At 42.0% G+C, this 24,825-nt stretch overlaps 1 protein-coding gene across 1 annotated transcript in view; it reads right to left on the reverse strand.

Moving 5' to 3' along the window:
- RFX6 (regulatory factor X6) overlaps positions 1-24,825 on the reverse strand; it is a 272,259-nt gene that overhangs the window by 122,186 nt on the left and 125,248 nt on the right. Inside the window, exons 12-14 of the mRNA XM_073575949.1 lie at positions 15,829-15,973; positions 12,869-12,963; positions 922-1,039 (exon numbers count right to left, since the gene is read on the reverse strand). Of these exons, the coding sequence (XP_073432050.1) occupies positions 922-1,039; positions 12,869-12,963; positions 15,829-15,973 (358 nt within the window). The remainder of the gene's footprint in view (positions 1-921; positions 1,040-12,868; positions 12,964-15,828; positions 15,974-24,825) is intronic.

Below are 24,825 nucleotides of genomic sequence, written 5' to 3' on the forward strand. Positions count from 1 at the left end.
GGTATGTATGTAGCATGTAGTATGTATGTAGCATGCAGTATGTATGTAGCATGCATGTAGTATATGTAGTATGTATGTAGCATGTAGTATGCATGTAGCATGCATGTAGTATATATGTAGTATGTATGTAGCATGTAGTATGTATGTAGCATGCATGTAGTATATATGTGGTATGTATGTAGCATGTATGTAGTACGTATGTAGTATTTTTTTTTTTTTTTAACATTTAACACATTAGCCGGATGATGGGACTACTACTGTCCCATCATTGGCTAATGTGTCAATCACTGTCATGGTAGCAGGCATCGCCAGATGGGACTTGTAGTCCCATCGGACGATGCTTGCACAGACCCCCGGACATCAGCACAGCCCCCCGGCAGGCCGGCACAGCCCCCCGGCAGGCCGGTACAGACCCCCACAGGGTGCACAGACCACCGGCAGGCCGGCACAGCCCCCCGGCAGGCCGGTACAGACCCCGGGCAGTCCACACAGCCCCCCGGCAGGCCGGCACAGCCCCCCGGCAGGCCGGCAGAGACCCCCGGCAGGCCCGAAATGACGGCGCATCATGATGCGCACACACCGCGCATCATGATGACGTCATTTCGGCTGTCAATCAACTTTGAACTTCCGATTCCGATGCCGACTTCCGATATTGAAAAAATATCGGAAGTCGGTATCGGAATTCCGATACAGCAAGTATCGGCCGATACCCGATACTTGCGGTATCGGAATGCTCAACACTATTCAACATATAAAGAATAAATAGTATACATCAAGAAGTGGTAAAAAAAGAACTCTCAGAACTGTGCATGTAAACCAGCCAAAGGCTTTATCTCTTTATTTGGGGTAGGAGACTCTGGTTGAGAGACTTTTTCTATTATTAATAGTATCTTTATCTTATTATGGATTATTATTATATACCAAAACTAGCTGCATTGTTTAATGTCAGGTTGTGCATGACTCGTGCTCCAAAGAAGCTCCACTTTAACAAAAAGTCCTGAGCTCTCTTCTTCAGTGATTTTCCATTTTGTTTGCTCGCCTATAATTAAAGAAAGAAAAATAGTAAATCTCTGCCAGCAACATTCAACAGAAAACACTTTTGTACTGTACAATTTTGCCTAAATGAAACCATGTCAAAAGATGGTGTGAATAAACTGTGTATGTAAGCAGGATTGTTATTTGTATAACTTTCAATCTGAAAACTAAGCAAATAGTTTTTAAATAAAAATAACACAAAAGGTAGGAAAAAACAATATTAAAGGGGTTATCCAGGAATTTTGTATCTTTTCTCATGGTGCTAGGAACTTATAGGACATGTGCACAATATATACCGTATGGGAATAAACATGCGAGAAATAGGAGGAAACCACTATGGCTAAATAGAGCTGTAAGGGGCGCAATAAGAGATAAAAATAAAGCATTTAGAGAATTAAAGCAAGTAGGTAGTGATGAGGCATTAAATAAATGCAGAAGATTAAATAAATTCTGTAAAAAGCAAATCAAGACAGCAAAGATTGAGACAGCGAGACTCATTGCCAGAGAAAGTAAAAATAATCCCAAAATATTCTTTAACTACATAAATAGTAAGAAGATAAAAAAATGATAGTGTTGGTCCCCTTAAAAATAGTCTGGGTGAAATGGTGGATGAGGATGAGGAAAAAGCCAATATGCTAAATGACTTTTTTTCAACAGTATTTACACAAGAAAATCCCATGACGGATAACATGATCAGGGATAAAAATTCTCCATTAAATGTCACCTGCTTAACCCAGCAGGAAGTACGGCGGCGTGTACAAATCACTAAAATTGACAAATCCCCGGGCCCGGATGGGATACACCCCCGAGTACTGCAGGAATTAAGCACAGTCATAGATAGACCACTATTTTTAATCTTTAAAGATTCCATAATAACAGGGTCTGTACCACAGGACTGGTGTATAGCAAATGTGGTGCCAATATTCAAAAAGGGGACAAAAACTGAACTTGGAAATTATAGGCCAGTAAGTTTAACCTCAACTGTGGGTAAAATCCTGGAGGGTTTTCTAAGAGATACTATACTGGAGTATCTGAAGAAGAATAACCTCATGACCCAATATCAACATGGGTTTACAAGGGACCGTTCCTGTCAGACTAATCTGATAAGCTTTTATGAAGAGGTAAGTTCCGGACTGGACCAAGGGAATGCAGTGGACGTGGTGTACATGGACTTTTCAAAAGCTTTTGATACTGTGCCACACAAAAGGTTGATACATAAAATGAGAACAATGGGGATAGGGGAAAATATGTGTAGGTGGGTTAAGAGCTGGCTCAGGGATAGGAAACAAAGGGTGGTTATTAATGGAGCACACTCGGACTGGGTCACGGTTAGCAGTGGGGTACCACAGGGGTCAGTTTTGGGCCCGCTTCTTTTTAACATATTTATTAATGACCTTGTAGGGGGCATAGAGAGTAGAATTTCAATATTTGCAGATGACACTAAACTCTGCAGGGTAATTAATACAGAGGAGGACAATTTTATATTACAGGAGGATTTATGTAAACTAGAAGCTTGGGCTGATAAATGGCAAATGAGCTTTAATGGGGATAAATGTAAGGTCATGCACTTGGGTAGAACGAACAAGTTGTATAATTATGTGCTTAATTGTAAAACACTGGGCAAAACAGTCTCTGAAAAAGACCTGGGTGTATGGGTGGACGACAAACTCACATTTAGTGGCCAGAGTCAAGCAGCTGCTGCAAAGGCAAATAAAATAATGGGATGCATTAAAAGAGGCATAGATGCTCATGAGGAGAACATAATTTTACCTCTATATAAGTCACTAGTGCGACCACACTTAGAATACTGTGTACAGTTCTGGTCTCCGGTGTATAAGAAAGACATAGCTGAACTGGAGCGGGTGCAGAGAAGAGCGACCAAGGTTATTAGGGAACTAGGGGGTCTGCAATACCAAGACAGGTTATTTTTACACTTGGGGTTATTTAGTTTGGAGAATCGAAGGCTTAGGGGTGATCTTATTACAATGTATAAATATATGTGGGGACAATACAAAGACCTTTCTAATGATCTTTTTACTCTTAGACCTGTGACGGGGACAAGGGGGCATCCTCTACGTCTGGAGAAAAGAAGGTTTAAGCATACTCACAGACGCGGATTCTTTACTGTAAGAGCAGTGAGACTATGGAACTCTCTGCCATATGATGTTGTAATGAGTGATTCACTACTAAAATTTAAGAAGGGACTGGATGTCTTTCTTAAAAAGTATAATATCACAGGGTATATACACTAGTCTCCTTAATATTGCGTTGATCCAGGGAGCTAGTCTGATTGCTGTATGTGGAGTCGGGAAGGAATTTTTTTCCCCAATGTGAAGCTTACTGTTTGCCACATGGGTTTTTTTTGCCTTCCTCTGGATCAACATGTTAGGGCAAGTTAGGATAGGATATGGGTTGAACTAGATGGACTTAAAGTCTCCCTTCAACCTTAATAACTATGTTACTATGTTACTAAGTTATAGTCAAGGTAGTTGTTCACTACCTGCCTGTTCTGCTCGGCGCCGATCTCTGCTGGCTCAGAGCCATCATGGACCGCTCCTGCCAGTGATCTCATGTCAACAGAGCAGCTCTTCCTTTTCTGGTCTGCTCTGTTGATGGGACATTCCTGTCATCTTCATGTTGGTTGACAGCTGGCTCCCGCTGTTGGTCATCTGAGAGCCGGCTGTCAATCAGCAGAGATGCCCTGCCAACATAGTAGACCAGAAGAGAAGAATCTGCTTTCTCAACATGACATCAATCAAAGCTGCAGAGTCACCAGCAGGAGAGATCCGGTACTGGTCTGAGCTGGCAGTCACGGATATCCGCTATCAATCATGACAGTAAGATGATGTCACAGCATCTGCCCCCTCCTTGAAGTGAAGCGTGATCAGTGATGCCCATTTTGGGGGCTGGGCTAGTCCCTACTCTACTGAGCATGCTTTCGTTGTCAAATCCAATGGATGATCAGTAGTTTCTGTCAGTAGAGACTGTCACTAGCTCTTAAGTACCATCAATGGAGATTCTGTTACAATTGCAAAGCTTCTCCTATACATTACAATGTTAGTCTCGGACAGCACATGGCCTGCACACTGATGTCATCGGTACATTGTAAGGGGAATTTCATGGAACCATAGACATTTATGAGTAATTTTAATCTGAGGTGCCGATCATAAACGGACCTTCCTCTGTGATTTTTTTGTGGAGACACGGTCCATCAAAAAACATGGACATGTGAGCATCTTCAATAACTAAAGTAGGGGATTGAAGTAGAATATCCCTTTAATGCCACATCACCTGTTATGAATGGGTCACTGAGGAGAAAAAAGCAAAAAAAAGCTAAGTCACAGAAAACCAGAGAGGATGGTAACTATGCAGATTGCAGATACCTGATCCTACCACACAACTAGCAGCAGCCGTAGAGAGTACCTGCGATGTTCCTAGATGCCTCGACACAGCCGGAGGACAAAATAAGCCTAAAGCAAGAAAAGGGAAAACTAACTGCCCCAGAGCAGACCCCAAAGGAATAGATAGCCCCCACACATGTATTGACAGTGAAACAAGATGAAGGCACAAACACAGGCAGGAAAATAGTCTGAGCAAACGATGGGGCCCAAACTAACTAGAAAGGAAAGGAAAGACACTGTTTGCAACCTGCAAAAAAACCCTAAAAAAATAATGTCCAACACTTCTGATAGCAAAATTAACCCTGAAGTCACTAGACTTCTCCCACTATATCAGCACTCTGAAATATTCTGAGACAGAGCAAAAAGAGACCAAACTAGTAAGGGACAAAAAGAAAATTGGCAAAATACTGATAAATAAGAGTGGAAATTCAGCACAGCCCCCAGCCGGGGCTGGCTGACCACACAAAAAACTGAATAGACCAACAAAATCAAGTGTGAACATTAGCAGAAAAACTTAGCTTTAGATGACTGGAACAGAGCTGAAAACCAAGAGCTGATGAGCCATAAGGAATCACCATCAACTGAATAGGGCGTCGGCTGTCTTAAATCCAATCTGAGACTCCTGAGGTCCAATCGTCATACTCATTTTCAGGTGGCAGATCTCCACCGATCAAATCAGCCTCACTACCTCCTGTTACCACCAGAGGGAGTCTGGAAGGAGAACTCACAACTGTTGAACCAGAGAATGAACTCACAACAGTACCCCCCCTTGAGGAGGGGTCACGGAACCCTCATCCACGCCACCAGGCCGATCAGGATGGGCCCGGTGAAAAGCACGAACCAATCTATTGGCATGAATATCGGAGGCAGAGACCCAAGAATTATCCTCCTGACCATAACCCTTCCATTTGACCAAATACTGGAGTCTCCGTCTAACCAAACAAGAATCCAATAATTTCTCTACCTCATATTCCACATTGCCTTCAACCAACACAGGGTCAGGAGGTGCTGCCATAGGAACCACTGGCTCAACAAACCTCTTCAACAGAGACTTGTGAAATACGTTATGTATCTTGAACGTAGCTGGAAGAGCCAATCGAAACGAAACAGGATTAAGAATTTCCAAAATCTTATAAGGACCAATAAATATTGGCTTAAATTTAGGAGATGCAACCTTCATAGGAATATTCTTAGATGACAACCAAACCATATCACCCACTTTAAACCGGGGACCAATGGTCCTATGCCAGTTGGAAAATCGCTGGGCCGTTTCCTGAGAGAGTGACAACTTATCCACCACTTGGTCCCATATCTGCTGCATTCTCTTAATCACAGTGTCCACACCTGGGCAGGATGAAGATTCCACTTGCCCTGAAGATAATCTAGGATGAATCCCAAAATTACAGAAAAAGGGTGACATCAAAGTGGCAGAACTAGCTCTACTGTTCAGTGTGAATTCGGCCAAGTGCAAAAATGAGACCCAATCATCCTGATCAGCAGATATAAAACATCTCAAATAAGACTCCAAGGTCTGGTTTGTTCTCTCAGTCTGTCCAGTGGTCTGGGGATGAAATGCGGAGAAGGATAACTGAATTCCAAAATTGGAACAAAAGGCTTTCCAGAATCTGGAATCAAACTGGACTCTTCTGTCAGACACAATGTTCTCAGGAATACCATGTAACCGAACCACCTGTTGTAAAAACAAGGGCACCAACTCAGCAGAAGATGGCAACTTTGGGATTGGTACAAGATGGACCATCTTCGAAAACCTATCACAAATCACCCAGATAATAGTCATTCTCTGAGAGACAGGAAGATCAGAAATAAAATCCATTGAGATATGGGTACATGGCCTCTTGGGCACCAGCAAGGGCATCAGCAACCCACTAGAACGAGAACAGGGTTTAGACTGAGAACAAGCCCACAGGACTGTACAAAATTTCTGATGTCACGAGATAAGGCAGGCCACCAAAAGGACCGACTCACCAAATCTCTAGTACCAAAAATACCTGGATGATCAGCCAATGCGGAGAAATGAATTTCAGACATCACTCTCTTTCTCCACTGGTAAGGAACATACAATTTTCCCATAGGGCAACGCTAAGGTTTATCCTCCTGAAATTCCTCCTGGGCGCGTCTCAAATCGGGAAAAATGGCAGAAAGAACTACCCCCTCACCTAGGATGGTAGTAGGCTCGGTCACACTAAGAGAATCAGCAAAGAAACTCCTAGAAAGGGCGTCTGCCTTAACATTCTTAGTGCCCGGAAGAAAAGAGACCACAAAATTAAAACGCGTGAAAAACAAGGCCCATCTAGCCTGTCTAGGATTCAAGTGTTTGGCCAACTCCAGATAAATCAAATTCTTGTGATCGGTGAGGACCACAACTTGATGTCTAGCTCCCTCCAACCAAAGTCTCCACTCCTCAAATGCCCACTTCATGGCCAACAATTCCCGATTCCCCACGTCATAGTTGCATTCAGATGGGGAGAACTTTCGAGAAAAGAAGGCACAGGGTCTTTTTGGGACAAAACAACTCCTGCACCAATCTCAGAAGCATCTACCTCCACCTGAAATGGAAGTGAGACAGCAGGTTGCCGTAAAACTGGAGCTGAAGTAAATCTCTGCTTAAGCTCCTGAAATGCTGAGATAGCCTCAGGAGACCAATTCAGCACATCAACGCCCTTCTTGGTTAGATCAGTCAATGGTTTGACAATACCAGAAAAATTACCTATAAATTTACGATAGAAATTAGCAAAACCCAAAAACTTCTGGAGGGCCTTCAAAGAAGTAGGCTGAACCCAATCATAAATGACTTGTACCTTGGCCGGGTCCATTTCAATAGTCGATGGAGATAAGATAAATCCCAAAAATGAAATCCTCTGTACACCAAAGAGGCATTTCGATCCCTTAACAAACAGGGAATTCTCCCTCAAAATCCGGAACACAGTCCGGACGTGTTCCACATGAGAATCCCAATCACTAGAAAAGATCAAAATATAATCCAGATAGATGATCAAAAACTTATCCACAAAGTCACGGAAAATATCATTCATAAAGGACTGGAAGACAGAAGGGGCATTAGTGAGCCCAAAAGGCATCACCAGGTACTCAAAATGTCCCTCCGGAGTATTAAACGCCATCTTCCATTCATCCCCGTGCTTGATGCAAATAAGATTATACACCCCCCTGAGGTCAAGCTTAGTAAACCAGCAGGCACTCTTAACTCTGGAGAATAAATCAGACATCAGAGGTAACGGGTACTGATATTTAACCGTCATCTTGTAAAGGGAACGATAATCAATACACGGTCTTAATGAACCATCTTTCTTGACCACAAAAAAAACCCAGCACCTAAAGGTGACGAGGATGGTCTAATATAACCCTTCTCCAACGACTCCTTAATATAGGATCGCATAGCATCATGTTCGGGTACAGATAAGTTGAAAAGCTGACCCTTGGGAAATTTACACCCAGGCATCAACTCAATTGCACAGTCATAACTCCTATGCTCCTATGAGGAGGCAAAGACGCAGACTTGCTCTCACTAAATACTTCAGAAAAATCGGCTAGATAATCAGGAATATCATGAGACTGAGGAGAGGTGGAGAAAACAGGAGCATCCCTAAGAACACACTGACAACCCCAACTCACCACAGACCCAGATTTCCAATCCAAAACTGGATTATGAGTTTGCAACCAAGGAAAACCCAGAACAATAGTATCATGCAAATTATGCAGCACCAAAAAGTTACAATTTTCTTGGTGGTCTGGGGCAACTCACATTGTCACCTGGGTCCAAAATTGAGGTTTATTCTCCGCCAAAGGAGTAGCATCAATACCCCTCAAAGGAATAGGCGTCCGCAGAGGCATCATGGAAAAACCGCAACGTTTAGCAAAGTCCAAATCCATCAGATTCAACGCTGCTCCTGAATCCACAAATGCCTTAGTGGAAAACGTGAATAAGGAGCAGATCAGAGTAATTGCCAAAAGAAACTTAGGTTGTACACTGCCCACAGCAAATGTGTGTGCAAAACTTTTCTCTCGTTTTTGGCAGACAGAAATAATATGAGAGACGTCTCCACAGAAAAAACACAGCTTATTACGCCTTATAAACTCCCGACGTTGCGTCCTAGACAAAATCCCATCACATTGCATAGGTTCAGACGTTTGTTCAAAAGGTGGCAGCGCCACCCGTGTAGTTTTACTTTCACGTAAACGCCTATCAACTTGAATGGCTAATGACATAGAATCATCCAGACCAGAGGGAACAGGAAATCCCACCAAAACATCTTTTACGGGCTCTGATAAACCCTTCCGAAAGAGACCGCCCACTTTCAGAATTTTTGACAGTATAACTCTGCAGAATCCTGACCCTGGTTTAATGCCAACAGGGTTCTTTCAGCTTGATCAACAGCATTAGGTTCATCATACAACAACCCCAAGGCTTGAAAAAAATGCATCCACTTTAGTCAGAATAGGATTTTCAGGTGTCAGAAAAAAAGCCCAATCCTGGGGATCGCCGCGCAGCAAGGAGATGACAATTTTAACCTGCTGCACAGAGCTCCACGATGAGTTAGGCTTCAAGGCCAGAAATAATTTACAATTATTCTTAAAATTCAGAAATTTAGACCGATCCCCAGAAAACACATCAGGAGTAGGGATCTTAGGTTCAGCAGCATGTGACTGATTGAGGTAGGTGGAAATTCCCTGCACTTCAGCAGCCAGCTGCTCCACACGATCAGACAATTGCTTAATCTCCATTAGGAAAAAGAAAAAAAAATCCTCCTACGGCCCCAGAAAAAAAGGAGGAAAAAATATAAAAAAAAAATTCTGACACTTTTTTTTTAACAACTTTTTCCTGCTTTTGAGTACCCTAGAATCTGTGGTATGGCTGGTGATTCTGTTATGAATGGGTCACCGAGGAGAAAAAAAGCAAAACAAGCTAAGTCACAGAAAACCAGAGAGGTTGGTAACTATGCAGATTGCAGATCCCTGATCCTACCACACATCAAGCAGCAGCCGTGGAGCGTACCTACAATGCTCCTAGACGCCTCGTCACAGCCGGAGGACTAAATAAGCCTAAAGCAAGAAAAGGGAAAACTAACTGCCCCAGAGCAGACCCCAAAGGAATAGACAGCCCCCACACATGTATTGACGGTGAAACAAGATGAAGGCACAAACACAGGCAGGAAAATAGGCTGAGCAAATGATGGGGCCCAAACTAACTAGAAAGGAAAGGAAAGACACTGTCTGCAACCTGCAAAAAACCCTAAAAAAAAATGTCCAACACTTCTGATAGCAAAATTAACCCTGAAGTCACTAGACTTCTCCCACTATATCAGCACTCTGGTCTCTTTTTGCTCTGTCTCAGAATATTTCAAACTAGTAAGGGACAAAAAGCAAATTGGCAAAATACTGATAAATAAGAGTGGAAAATCAACACAGCCCCCAGCCGGGGCTGGCTGACCACACAAAAAACTTAATAGACCAACAAAATCAAGTGTGAACATTAGCAGAAAAACTTAGCTTTCGATGACTGGAACAGAGCTGAAAACCAAGAGCTGACAAGCCAGAAGGAATCACCAGCAACTGAATAGGGCGTCGGCTGTCTTAAATCCAATCTGAGATTCCTGAGGTCCAATCGTCATCCTCATTCTCAGGTGGCAGATTTCCACTGATCAAATCAGCCTCACTACCTCCTGTTACCACCAGAGGGAGTCTGGAAGGAGAACTCACAACTGTTGAACCAGAGAATGAACTCACAACAATACCCCAAAGGAAAGACAGCCCCCACACATGTATTGACGGTGAAACAAGATGAAAGCACAAACACAGGCAGGAAAATAGGCTGAGCAAACAATGGGGCCCAAACTAACTAGAAAGGAAAGGAAAGACACTGTCTGCAATCTGCAAAAAACCCTACAAAAATAATGTCCAACACTTCTGATAGCAAAATTAACCCTGAAGTCACTAGACTTCTCCCACTATATCAGCACTCTGAAATATTCTGAGACAGAGCAAAAAGAGGCCAATCTAATAAGAGACTAAAAGCAAATTGGCAAATACAGGTAAATAAGAGTGGAAATTCAGCACAGCCCCAGTCGGGGCTGGCTGACCACACAAAAAACGGAATAGACCAACAAAATCAAGTGTGAACATAAGCAGAAAAACAGCTTTAGATGACTGGAACAGAGCTGAAAACCAAGACCTGACAAGCCAGAAGGAATCACCAGCACCAGAATAGGGAGTTGGCTGTCTTAAATCCAGTCTGAGATTCCTGAGGTCCAATCGTCTTCCTCATTATCAGGTGGCAGATCTCTACTGATTAAATCAGCCTCACTACCTCCTGTTACCACCAGAGGGAGCCTGGCAGGAGAACTCACAACTGGTGGACCAGAAAATGAACTCATAACAATCCCCTTTAAGGAGTTCTAATATAAATATATTGTAAATGTTGTGCAGATATAATTATGCTCGGTACTGCTACACTATTGTGTATTACCATTGTTGTCATTGGTACTGGCACATTATCTATGTGTTACCATGCCGTATAGAATGTATTGTATTAGGTTTTGCAAATTGATGAATAGGTTTAGGGTAAGCGAGTGCATCCTTCGGGTTCAATAGTGGAGGGCACTATTAGTATAGAGTTCATAGATATGGGTAAGCATAGTTCTGTTGTGGGCCACTAGATGGGAGTATACTAGTTGGCCTTGTTAGGCATAGCTGATAGGAAGTTCATATAAGGGTTAACTGTAGGAGGAGCTGCTATGGGTTAAGTAAGGGTAGGCTATAGGAACAAGTCAGAAGCGCGAGCATGCCTGACAACTCCACAAGGGCTCTAAGCCCAGGACACCATAGCAGCTACGCATTGTTGTTAGAAGAATAAAAGCGTGGGCACAGTCAGACAGGTGCTGGATAAGACCGGAGCACCCAGGGAAATTGCAGTTTATGACAGCAGCAGGAATGCAAAGGAATACATGGTTCAAAAGTCATGCAGGGTGCAGAATATTCACCATGTGGCAAATCTTAAATAGGGCTGAAGCTTGTAAGTCCGGGGCGAAGCGGATGAACGGGATCCCCTATGTCTTGAGATCCTACAGGAGTGATGCTGCGGTAACGCCAAGGGCGCTACTACCCCGTAATGTGCGTGAGGATACAGAAAGTAAGAAAGTAAGAAAGGGAATATGCAGGAGGAATGCTGTGTGGACTGTATATAACCAATGTGTCCGGGACCGTTGAAGAGAAAAGTAAAATCATTGAGTTGACTCCTGAACGGGTATCTGTGTACATTATTTCAACCCTAAGCACTGAAACCAAGTGTACAGGAGCTGGATTGCACTGCAGTGGAATCCTTGTCCATGGACCAGTACCCCAAACAGGTACACCGGTAGAAGCTGATAGCTTTCCTGTGGGAGGAGGCCTGGACACCAGAGCCCCGGTGTCCTCGGCTACGACTATCGTCCTGGCCGCCTCTTACATTATAATGGGTACCTGTTCAGTCAGTGAAAACCATTGATAGAACACGTACATGAAAAATGGACACCTGAATGAGGCCTTCGACAGTTTTGATAAATTCAGAACAACCCATTCTACTGCTGATATTTATCATGTATATTTATAACTTAAATTGCTGAATTCACTACAATGTGGCCATAAACTTATAGCTATGCCTTGTACATTTGTGTGTCCAAAGGCATGGTCAGATGAGTGTATGAAAAATTGTCTGAATGTCATCCAGAAAACATGTCTGATTTTCATATTGTTATACGTGTGACATCCGTGTGTCCATTTTTTACATCTGTGTGACATCCATGTAGTAGCATCACTTTTTATACTTCAACATTTTAAAATGTATAAGATCAAATACAGTTTCCTAGAATATTTCTGACAATTTATCTGTAAAAATCTGATGTAATTCAGATGATCTTTATGGATTCACATTTTTTAGTGCACCCATGTACTTGTGCAAGTAAATCTCAGCCGATACTCAGAAGAGAATATTCCATGCTACAGACACTCAGTCTGTGTGGAAAAAATGCTCATCTAAACAGCCTCATTGAATTACATCAATCGTTATGCTGCCTGATTTTTAATTGGTCAGAACATGTCCATGTAATATACTCGTCTGATTGAAACTCTTAAGATTATAGACTTTTTTATGAAACAAGGCTAGTTCCAGATCTGAAACTTAAGGGCTCATACTCACATGCGAGAAACTCGGACGAGTCTCGCACGTCAATACCCAGCACTGCCGCCGGCACTCAGATCGGAGCGTTCAGCTGTATGTATTTCTATGCAGCTGAACGCCCTGCTCCCGAGTGCTGGCGACAGTGCTGGGTATTGATGTGCGAGACTAGTCCGAGTATCTCGCATGTGAGTATGAGCCCTAATTTGAATTTTCTGCATTAGCTATATAGAAAAAAAATTACCTTTAGTACTCTTTGCTCAACGACATTATCGAGCCATTCAATAAAGGATTCCACAGTTGCATTTTTCTTCAAAAGATCTTTTAGCTCTTGAAACACTATGTTATAAAAGAAAGATGTATTTCCTTTTTGTAAGCACTCTAAGTGATATCAAAATATGAATTCACAAACATTATACAAATAAATGAAACCTGTCATTAGATTTATGTTGCCCAAACCATGGGTAACTGGAATCACAGCTGACTGCGAGAAGTATGCTGTCCTCTGGATTTGTGAGAGAGTTTGAAAGACCAGTGAGTGACTATAGGAAGAGAATTGACTAGTCCGATAACATTGTCAGATGGCTTCTCCCCACTCCACTCCAGTTTATTGCTATTTCTATCAATAAATTTGGGGGGGGTGAGGAAAAGCCTTCTAGTGATGTCATTGGACTATTGAGGTATTCCTTATAGTGTCTTGCTTTTCTTTGAAGTGTTGCTTGGCTCTGATACATACTGCCCATAGTTTGGTCAGCTGGAATCTAATGACAGATTCCCTTTAAGTATTGAATCCAAATTTAAGGGAAATATATACAGTTTCACTTTTTTAATTTATTAAATTGCCCTATTATTTTATTACTGTATAGTCTGTGCAACTCTTTCAAATAGTTGGCTTTGGTTTTGCCAGCCCAACTCTTGGCTCCTGAAGGCTCTAGTGTTGATGTCATTTATCTACCTTGCTGGAGTTAGGAGCATGTTTTCTCTTTCTGCTCAAGTGGCGCAGAGGAAAGTCAGTGAAACATAAGCGGGAGCAGGAGGGGAAAATACACAACACGAAGGGGTAGAGGGAAAAGGAAGATTGCATCCATGACATTATAAGTGGAGAGGAACTCACGGACAATGACAAAAGAAGAGAGTAGATCATGCAGTTTGTATCAGAGTCAAGATAGATGGAGGGAGAAGATCACTCTATAAAGAGTATATAGGTTATGTCTGTATCTTTTTATGTCTAGTAGCAGAACTCACACTGGAGTCAAGATTACAGGGTTTCCTGAAAATGAATTTAGTAATAAAAATACCAGTCTGAGCTTAATGCAACTTTTTTCATTTTGAGGTATCCAGTGGCACTATTTGGCAAAGGAGTACATAATTTTGTAATAACTAGTAATTAAAGGGGTTTTCCGAAGAACAAATGTAATTTTAATCAACATTTTAATCAATAGATCTTTGAATAACAATTAGTTCCACAATTGGATGTGTGTAAAAAAAGTGTTCCTGTGTTTTCTAAGATCTATAAATGAAAATGTACTTTTTTCGTGGGAAAACCCCTTTAGAAAGACTGTCATAGAAGATTTTTCTGCAGTCCCATAACACACTATTCCGCTTATCTTCTACCTTGGATGATCCAGGAGTACATAATATATTAAGAGAGAGGGGCATGATGCCCAAATTGATGCATATTTAGAATTACTGCTCAGTACAGCAGGTGAACTTGGAGGCTAAATTTCAGTATTGCCTGAAGAGGTTTGGCCAACACTACAACTCCCATCCCAGAACTGCCTTCATTGAGCTGAAAGAATTGGAAAATGAGCTGCATCACACACCACAAATCTGCTTCTTTTTCAAGCTTTATGCAGAAAGCAGCAAGAGCCTGGGGAGACAACACAGCTTTGAGCAGTATGATTATGAGTTCCTTTACTCAGAAGAGTTATATTGGTTGGTTAACACACATAGTGCACCACTACACAAAAGCCAACAGCCAGGTTACTAAATACAGTGAAGGCCCTGTGGCTGAAGTCCACATGCCATACCACCATAGAAAGCAGGGAATGCTTTTTCAGCCACAAAACTAAACCAAAATCTACAGTAATAGATACAAAAGTAGAATTTCCAGATACAACTAGCCAACTGTGCTTTGATTAAATATAACCAGAAACTCTACTTTTTAAAGGGGCATTCTGCAATGTTGCAATGCTTCTCCACTTAAAAGTACTTTATTTTGTTCCTTTTGGAGTTAAAGAGGAGTGGATCTTTTGAAATTCAAATTTGAAAACTTCACCAAATTGTCCCCAAAAACTTGATTTGCAGAGCATGGATTTACTCGAATGTCAACTCTGTAAAGCTTGCAATTGCTTGTAAAATACATGTGAATTAGAGAGGAGAGAGAGGGGGACCCTGATGACCATATGAGCTTACAAGCTTAAGGAGAGAGAGGACCCTGCTGACCATAAGAACTTACATCTTACAAGCAAGAGAGGACCCTGCTGACCATAAGAACTTACACTTTATAGGCGAGAAAGAGGACCACTCTGACCACAAGAGCTTACACTCTACAAGAGAGAAAGAGAAAAAAAGCCCCTGACCATAATGGCTTATACATTAAAGGAGAGAGAGATTTATCCAGTGACACTGAAAATGGAAATGACTCTGTGCTCCACTGGGAGCCGCTGATCTGTGATGGCCGAGGCACTGACCATTAATGTACAAAGTATGATAGTCTTCTGGATGTCAGTTTCAGGACATTATAATTAGGTCTTTGTGGTGACTCAAAATTACATTAGCCAGCTCTCTCATGCTTCAGGATTGTGGGAAATGGCGCTGGGGAAGTTTTTAAAAATAGTCTTGCAAATTTAATTGCACAATGTTTGAATTCGGGTGAAGTTATGAATTTCAGGAAATTCGACTCATCAGCGGATTGATACTCTCATCTCTACCTAGTATATCCCAGCTGATAAGAGCACTACTTGGTAACCCTAAATCATCGCCATAGAGAAGAAAAAATATTGCCGGTTCTTCACATTCAGCATTTCAATATCAGTTGGTGGAAGACGAAAAACAGCAAGGTCTTCAAAAATACATAAGAATATTGTCACTTGATGGAAAACATGTCTCTTATCTCATATATTGAAATATTTCGACAAGTTAGTGCTTCATTAAAAAATAACCATAACAGCGAATCCACTTGTAAACCAAACACGAACTCACACTCACTGTAGACATCAATATCTGAGTCGGCTCCACTACAGCTGCTTAGAAGTGCCTGGGAACCGATACTATACAAGTCTACTTTTTCAATGTCAGATGTCATAGCATTCACTATATTCTGATCAAACAAAGCAGGTCGAGCTATCTGAAAGTGAAAATATAAAGAATTTTAATTTAGATTTTTTTTTCTGTGCAGTAAGGGACATTTAACTTCTAGATTTATTGTTTTAAAAAAACAAAACATTTTATTAAAGATAACAAGTTAACTTGCACAAGGAAAGACTAGAAGCAATGTAACAAAACTGAAAGGAAGAAGATTTAGATTAGATATTAGACAAAACTTTTTGACAGTGAGGTTCATCAATGAGTGGAACAGGCGGCCACGAGAGGTTGTGAGTTTTCTTTCAATGGAAGTCTTCAAACAGAGGCTGGACCCACATCTGTCTGAGATGGTTTAGTGAATCCTGCATTGAACAAGTGATTGGACATTATAACCCTGGAGGTCCCTTCCAAATCTAACATTCTATGATTTTATGATTCCCATGTTGTCATTATTTAATCCAATTTATATTGCATTGTATATCAGAAGAATGGAAAAAGACTGAGTTGCACAAATTAAACAATTTAACATTCACTGTGTACCTGAAGATTAAGGCTGTGTGCACAAGTTGCATTTTTAAGCATTTTTGCCGCTTTTTTCCGCAGCGGAAAGGCTTAAAAAATGCTATTAAAACGCATCCCATGCAATCCTATGGGATTCTGCAGTTGCTGTGCCCATGCTGCGGATTTTACAGCTGCAGTATCACATAGCGGTAAAATCTGCAGCATGTTCATTATTCCTGCGGAATCACGACGATTCCACCACCATAGAATTGGATTGAAACGCTCACTTTACGCATGTGGTTATGCCCACCATGCATAAAGTGAGCACTTCATGTGCGGAGGGTACCCAGGGTCTGGAGGAGAGGAGAGCAGGGGCACATGTGTAAGATTATCTCAGCATAGCAACATTTCATTTAAACACATCCAATTGTGGATCTTCTTGCTATTCCAGGATCTATTGATTGCAATGAAATTTTGCATGTTGGAAACCCCCTTTAACTAAGGCAGTATATGTGCTAAAATACTATGTGTATTTGTTCCTAAATCAAATTTTGTGTTCTCTTAGCTGTTATTTTCAAGTTTACATAGGTTGACAGTCACATAACTTTATCCTATTCCTTTAGTAGGCACATCCTGCTATAGTCAATTTTCATTTTTCTTCCCTTTCTCTCAATTGCTATAACTTGGTAGACTTTTTTTTGTAACTATGGCTATAGGGAGGACTTTTTTTTAGAGCCAGGTTGTGGCTTTGAATGATACTATACATTTTAAAATATAATATACTGGAAAACAGGAAAAATATTCCTAGCATAGCGAAAAGATAAAAAAAAATGCTATTCATCCATAATATTTTGGCTTTTGTTTAGAGATGGGAGGACACAAGGATGTTTGGGTCTGGCGGGTTTGGCCTAACTGTTACAAAAAGTTTGGGTACCAGAACGGTACCTGGACCCCATCACTCTGATGGTGCTAGCGGGAATGTCACCGAGGTCATGGCCATTCAGCCTGGCTGGGAACAGAGCCCCATTGAACGGACGTAACCTCTAAGACGTCACAACTGGTCTCTGGGGCTGCGCTCGCAGCAGTTCAGTCACCAGTGGATCTCAGCCTGGACTGTCGCACCGTCCAGGTTGAAAACGGTTTATCCCCTAGAGATGGATTACAGAGTGGGAAAGAATGTCAGACAGGTATGATATATTGTTGTTTTTTTTTATTTTACTTTTATTACAGGAGAACGAGGGCTTCCTTGGAATTAGGCATTTAAATCAAAATGGAAAACTGTGTTTAGTCTTATTTCAAATAAATGACTTTATTCTGGCTGTGTGTTTATTTACCATGCAACAATAGGATTAGTAATGGATCGGTGTCTTATACATGCTTCTCCAATTACTTAAGCCATGGCCTTAATGTCATTGACAATACAAAGGTGACATCAATCCCACAAATATGAACCCCACTTGCCACCGCTACAGAGCAAGTGGGAAGAACCAGGCAAAGCACCAGAATTGGCGCATCTAATAGTTGTGCCTTTTCTGGGCAGCTGTGGGCTGCTATTTTTAAGGCTGGAGGGGTCAATACCCATGGCCCCTTACCAGCCTGAGAATACCAGCCCCCAGCTGTCTGCTTTTGCAAGGTTGGTTGTCAAAATCAGGGGGGACCCATGCTGTTTTTAAACTATTTTTTAAAATAATTAAAAAACACAGCGTGGGGACCCCTCTATTCTTGATAACTAGCCTTGCTGAAGCTGACAGCTAAGGGTTGCAGGCCCAGCTGTGAGTTTTGCCTGGCTGGTTAGCAAAAATACAGGGGAACCCACGCCAGATTTTTTTTTACTTATTTATTTATAGCGCAGCATCTCCTGCTTACACTGTAATTAGAAGTAGTAGAGGTGTCGGATGTTAAGATCAGTAGTCCCATCAGCTGACATCAGTGACCAGAGGTAAACGTTATACCTCCTATCACAGCTGAGTGCTCACGCTGTCCTTTGACAGCATGGGAACCGCAGCTCTCTGACCGGCGGGAATGATTTCACCGCCTATCAGAAATGATGTTTGCCATGCTGTCATGCAAATGAGAGAGCGCTACAAACACCCAGTTTTCGGGCAGCTGAATCCGAACAGTAACACAGACTTCCTGGTGAAGTCTGTGTTTGGTGTCTGTGGCCGAACAGTAGGTGATCGGTATGGACGCCGAACTTTACTCTCTGGGTTCGCCCATCTCTACTTTTGTTTTTATGCTGTTCATTGCATGGACAAAGTGACCTAGCAACATAACTCTGGAGGTCAGTACAATTATGATAATACCAAACTTGTAAAGTGTTTTCATCAAGTGGTGAAAAAATACAGAAACTTATTTTTTTAAAAATTGTGGCACCATTTTATGAAATTTTCAACATTATCATTATTAGTTTTTTTTAGATGGACCTGTCAGAGTGCTTTATTCCTTGGTGCATCCAATATTTATATAACTTTCTACTGCATTTTTGGGGTGTTGTAGTGACTGAAAAACATCTTTTTTTACTCTGTCTTGTTTACCTTTTAACATATGGCTTAAATATTATGTGTTCATAAATTGGACTTGGTAAAATGTGGACAGAACTGAGACAGGACGAGGGCGTGGTTCCCTACTCCACAATTCTTAGGCTGGGGTCACACTGCGTTATGGCAGTCCCTTTAACAGACTGAGTTACACCGCTGTAACTCAAGACCGATGTTTTTCATGCCAAATTGAGCATATTATTTTTAGTCTATATTATTATAGCATTCACTATAGACTGATGGTATTAGAAGTACCGTATGTTAAGGACAAGAGATCCCCACCAATTTATAGTGTAACCACATGCAGTGATTCATGAAAAATCATAATTTGCTTGTTTGTCTTTCATCTTTTACATAAAAAGGCTTACATTTTATAATTAATCCTCCAAATTGACCAAACAAAAAGTGAAGACTGTTATTGCATTTCAACTTTAGAGTCCTCTCAAGTAGATAACTGTGCTACACTAAACATTTTTCTCTCTAAATTTCAATATGACTTGCTCAATATCAATATATAAAGCTCAAAGTGTGTATGTATGTGTGTATGTTTGTATGTCCGGGATAGGCATCCGCACCGTCGTAGCTACAGCCACAAAATTTGGCAGTCACACGTCTGGACCCCGAGAGCGTCCTAAGCTATGTTGTGAGGCGAAATTTTAACCCCGCACGTTCCAATTCACCAAACAATTTTGCCCCTATCTACATACTGGGGGAAAAAAGTGTGTGCGCATCAAGCCCCGCCCCTCATTGTGATGTCACAATGCCCCTATTTGCATACTGGGGAAGCAGTGTGTGCGTATCAAGCCCCTCCCCTCATTATGATGTCACAATGGTTGCCATGGCGACGCTGATGTCATCAAAGGTTGCAAGCCATGCCACCGCTCATTATGATGTCATAATGGTTGACTATGGAATGGAGGATGTGTGATGAGTATATGGGCACTGGACTATGGGATGGAGGATATGTATGACAGGTATATGGGCACGGGACTATGGGATGGAGGATATGCATATGGGCACGGGACTATGGGATGGAGGATGTGTGATGGGTATATGGGCACTGGACTATGGGATGGAGGATATGTATGACGGGTATATGGGCACGAGACTATGGGATGGCGGATATGTATATAGGCACGGGACTATGGGATGGAGGATGTGTGATGGGTATATGGGCACTGGACTATGGGATGGAGCATATGTTAGGCTAGTTTCACACTTGCTTTTTTTTGCAGCGCGTTTTTCCCGCAAAAAAACGCATTGAAAAAACGCATACATAAGCATACAACTGCTGCGTTTTTTTCAAGCATTTTTATGAGCATGCATGAAAAAAACGCAGCGTTTTTATGCGTTTGTATGCGTTTTTAGCGCGTTTTTACCGCGTTTGCGTTTTTTTCCAACATTTTTAGGTGGCCCCTCACACTACCCAAACCATGACTTTACTAACCCTAACCCTGACCCTAACCCTAACCCTGACCCTAACCCTAACCCTGACCCTTAACCAAAATCATACTTAACCCTAACCCAAACCCTAAACCCTAACTAACCCTAACCCTAACCCTAACCCTGACCCTAACCCTGACCCTAACCCTAACCCTTAACAAAACCATACTTAACCCTAACCCTGACCCCAACCCTAACCCTAACCCTAACCCTGACCCTGACCCTAACCCTTAACCAAACCATACTTAACCCTAATCCTGACCCTAACCCTGACCCTAACCCTAACCCTAACCCTAACCCTTAACAAAACCATACTAACCCTAATCCTGACCCTAACCCTGACCCTAATCCTTAACAAAACCATACTTAACCCTAATCCTGACCCTAACCCTGACCCTAACCCTAACCCTAACCCTAACCCTGACCCTAACCCTGACCCTAACCCTAACCCTAACCCTGACCCTAACCCTTAAAAAAACCATACTTAACCCTAATCCTGACCCTAACCATGACCCTAATCCTTAACAAAACCATACTTAACCCTAATCCTGACCCTAACCCTGACCCTAACCCTAACCCTAACCCTAACCCTGACCCTAACCCTAACCCTTAACAAAACCATACTTAACCCTAATCCTGACCCTAACCATGACCCTAATCCTTAACAAAACCATACTTAACCCTAACCCTGACCCAAACCCCAACCCTAACCCTGACCCTGACCATAACCCTAACCCTAAACCCCCTTAACTAACCCTAACTCTAACCCAAACCCCTAAATTCCATGGTTTAAAAAAAAAAAACGCATATGCAAAAAAACGCATACATGAGCATGCCAGTGCGCACATATGCGCATCCATAGGCTATAATGGCCATTTTTAGCGCAAAACGTGCGCATATGTGCGCATGCGCTTTTTTGCAGGGCCAAAAAATGCAACATGCTGCGTCTGGAAAATCCCAACGCACACCCCAAAAAAACGCAGCGCATGAAAATCGCATACATGCGCTTACCAGCGCGCAGGTATGCGCACCCATGTTAAATATAGGGGAAAAAACGCATGCGCAGGTGTGCGTTTTTTTCCAGCGCTAAAAAACGCAAATGTGAAACCAGCCTTAGACGGGTATATGGGCACGGGACTATGAGATGGCAGATATATATTTGGGCACGGGACTATAGGATGGAGGATGTGTGATCGGTATATGGGCACTGGACTATGGGATGGAGGATATGTATGATGGGTATATGGGCACGGGACTATGAGATGGCAGATATGTATGATGGGTATATGGGCACGGGACTATGGGATGGAGGATATGTATGATGGGTATATGGGCATGGGACTATGAGATGAAGGATGTGTGATGGGTATATGGGCACTCGACTATGGGATGGCGAATATGTATGTTGGGTATATGGGCATGGGACTATGGGATGGAGAATATGTATGATGCGTATATGGGCTTGAGACTATGGGATGGAGAATATGTATGATGGGTATATGGGCATGGGACTATGGGATGGAGGATGTGTGATGAGTATATGGGCACTCGACTATGGGATGGATGATATGTATGATGGGTATATGGGCACGGGCCTATGGGATCGTGGATATGTATGATGGGTATATGGGCAAGGGACTATGGGATGGAGGATAATTATAATTTTCTATAACTAACCACAGTTAGTTACTATGCCCAGGCAGCGCCGGGCTCTTCAGCTAGTAATAAATATATCAATGATCTTGTGACAAAGACATGGAAAGCCATTACACTTACAATTAACAGGAATGAGTCATAAGAAAATATGTATGTTTAAATTTGTTTTTTTGTGTGTTAAATATATTTTTGCATTGTTTTTGTTCTACATATCACAATTTGTAATAAAAATAAAATGTAAAAATTTTGAAATTTCACACTGGTCAATTGGTTTATTTTAGACAGTTAGGGGCCAATTCATGCATTTTTTACACCAGTCTCAATGAAGTGCTTGCTGGAGTATAATGCATTAAATTCATTAGGAGTAGAGATGGTCCGACACCTGGATTTTCGGGTTCGGCAGATTCGACTGAGCAGTTACAAAAAGTTTGGGTTTGTGTACCAAAACAGTACCCAGACCCGAATCCGAAACCAGACCCCATTCACTTGAACATCCAGTGTTTGTCACGCTGTCATGCGCACCTCAAACACTACTTCTGATCAGTGGTAAAATCATCACTGCCAGTCAGACAGCCATGGTTCCCTTGCTGTCCAAAGTCAGCGTGAGCATGCAGCTGTGATCGGAAGTATATATTTTACCTCTGGTCAATGGTGTCAGCTGATGGGTCTACTGCTCTCATCCATCAGCTGACGCCTGCTGCTGCTAATAATAGTGAGAGCAGGAGCGGATGATGGGAGTATTCATTAGCCAGCTCCCATGCTGTAAAGAACTAAAAAAAAATGATGTGGGTTCCCCTATATTTTGATAAATAGCCAGGCAAAACTCACTGCTTGAGGCTGCGATTCTCAGCTGTCAGCATTATCAAGGCTGGTTATCAAGAATATTGAGGTCCCCATGCCATATTTTTTAATTATTTAATTAAATAAAAAAATGGTGAGGGGTCCCCCCCCCCATTTTTGACAAAAAGCCAAGCTAAAGCAGACAGCTGGGATTTGGTATTTTCAGGCTGGTAAGGGTCCATGGATATTGTTCCCCTAGCCAAAAAATAGGAGCCAGCAGCTGCCCAGAAAAGGCACATCTAGTAGATGTGGCAATTCTGGTGCTTTGCCCGGCTCTTACCATTTGCCCTGTAGCGGTGGCAAATGGAGTTCATATTTGTGGGGTTGATTTTGCCTTGGTATTGTCAGATGACATCAAGCCCTTGGATTACTAAGTGAGAAGCATCTAAAAGACACCCATCTATTACTAATCCTATAGTTAAATGGTACATAAAGACACAGCCAGAATAAAGTCTTTTATTTAAAAGAACAAAACACTTTTACTTTTTTATTTATAAATAACAAACAGTTATACTCACCTAATGCCTTAATTCCACTGAATCCCTTGTCTCCTGTAATAAAACAAAAATAAAAAACAACAATATCCCACACCTATCCATCGTTCTGTCCAACGCTGTAATCCGTGTCTGGGGGATAAACAGTTTTCAACCTGGATGGTGCCAAGATGCAAACGTCCAAGATGAGAACCACGAGTGAATGAGCTGCTGTCTGTTCTTGCTAACACTGACAGCTGAAGGCTGCAGCCCCCATCTGTGAGTTTTGCCTGACTGGTTATCAAAACTACAGGGGAATCCATGACATACTATTTTTTAAATTATTCATTTTCAGAGCAGGAGACAGCTGATAAATACTCCCATCACCCGCTCCAGCTCTCACTGTTATTAACGGCTGCAGGAGTTGGTTGATGGGAACAGTAGTCCAATCAACTGTCACCAGTGACCAGAGGTAACGTTTATACCAATGATCAGAGCTGTGGGCTCATGCTGTCATTTGACAGAGTGGAAACCATGGCTGTCTAGCTGGTGGTGATGGTTTCACCACCGATCAGAAGCTGTGTTTTCTGCGCTGTCATGCACATGACAGCACAGCATACACCGGGTGTTCAGAGGGCTGAACCTGAACAGTTACAAGGACTTCCTGGTGAAGTCTGTGTTCAGTGTCCGTGCCCAAACAGTAGTTGTTCGGTACGGACTCTGAACATTACTGTTCGGGTTTGCCCATCTCTAATTAGGAGGCACATGCCACTTAATGAATTTAGCACCTGTTTAGCATGCATCTACTTGCCCATCACTAGAAATGTTACTTCAGTCGGGGACTGTTGCAGCATTTCTGATTTAAGAAATGCCAACTCTTTTGGTGAATTTGAGTTCTGTAGCTACACCCCACCCTATCTCCTCCCCAGCCCCTAACAATATGGCAGAACTTCTTCAAACTGAAAAACTTTGCGACTTTTAAAGTGTTTTATGCTTAAAAGCTTTGTTGAATCGCCTTTATAATTTTTGTTGTTTAAATAAATTCATGAGTACATTAGCAGCAATATACTGATAGACCCTATCTTTTGTATTCATATATCTAATGAGCCATGTACAAAAGTCATTGTGAAGGATGTCAAAGCAATTCAGCTGACATTAGAAGTTCAGCTGCAACATTTTATTGTGAATGGTGGATCCTGTGTTATCAGGTGTGAATAGAGGTTACCAGTCATTGTAATCTGGCCTCTGATGATAATGGGTCTGCTGAAAACTTCCTGAAAGATCAAGAAGTAAATGTCTAAAATAGTCCAGGCCAAAGAGGAAAAATAGGTGGCATTCCATGATGCAGTAAAGCAATCCTTTCTATATTCAATGCAAGTAGTACATGGATGCAGAGAAGCAGGTGCAGCGAAAGAAGACGGACGTTTTGCATCGATCAGACACTT

This window comes from Dendrobates tinctorius, unplaced genomic scaffold (assembly GCF_039654945.1).
Source record: "Dendrobates tinctorius isolate UK_male_01 unplaced genomic scaffold, ASM3965494v1 ptg000046l, whole genome shotgun sequence".
NCBI classification, from domain to species: domain Eukaryota; kingdom Metazoa; phylum Chordata; class Amphibia; order Anura; family Dendrobatidae; genus Dendrobates; species Dendrobates tinctorius.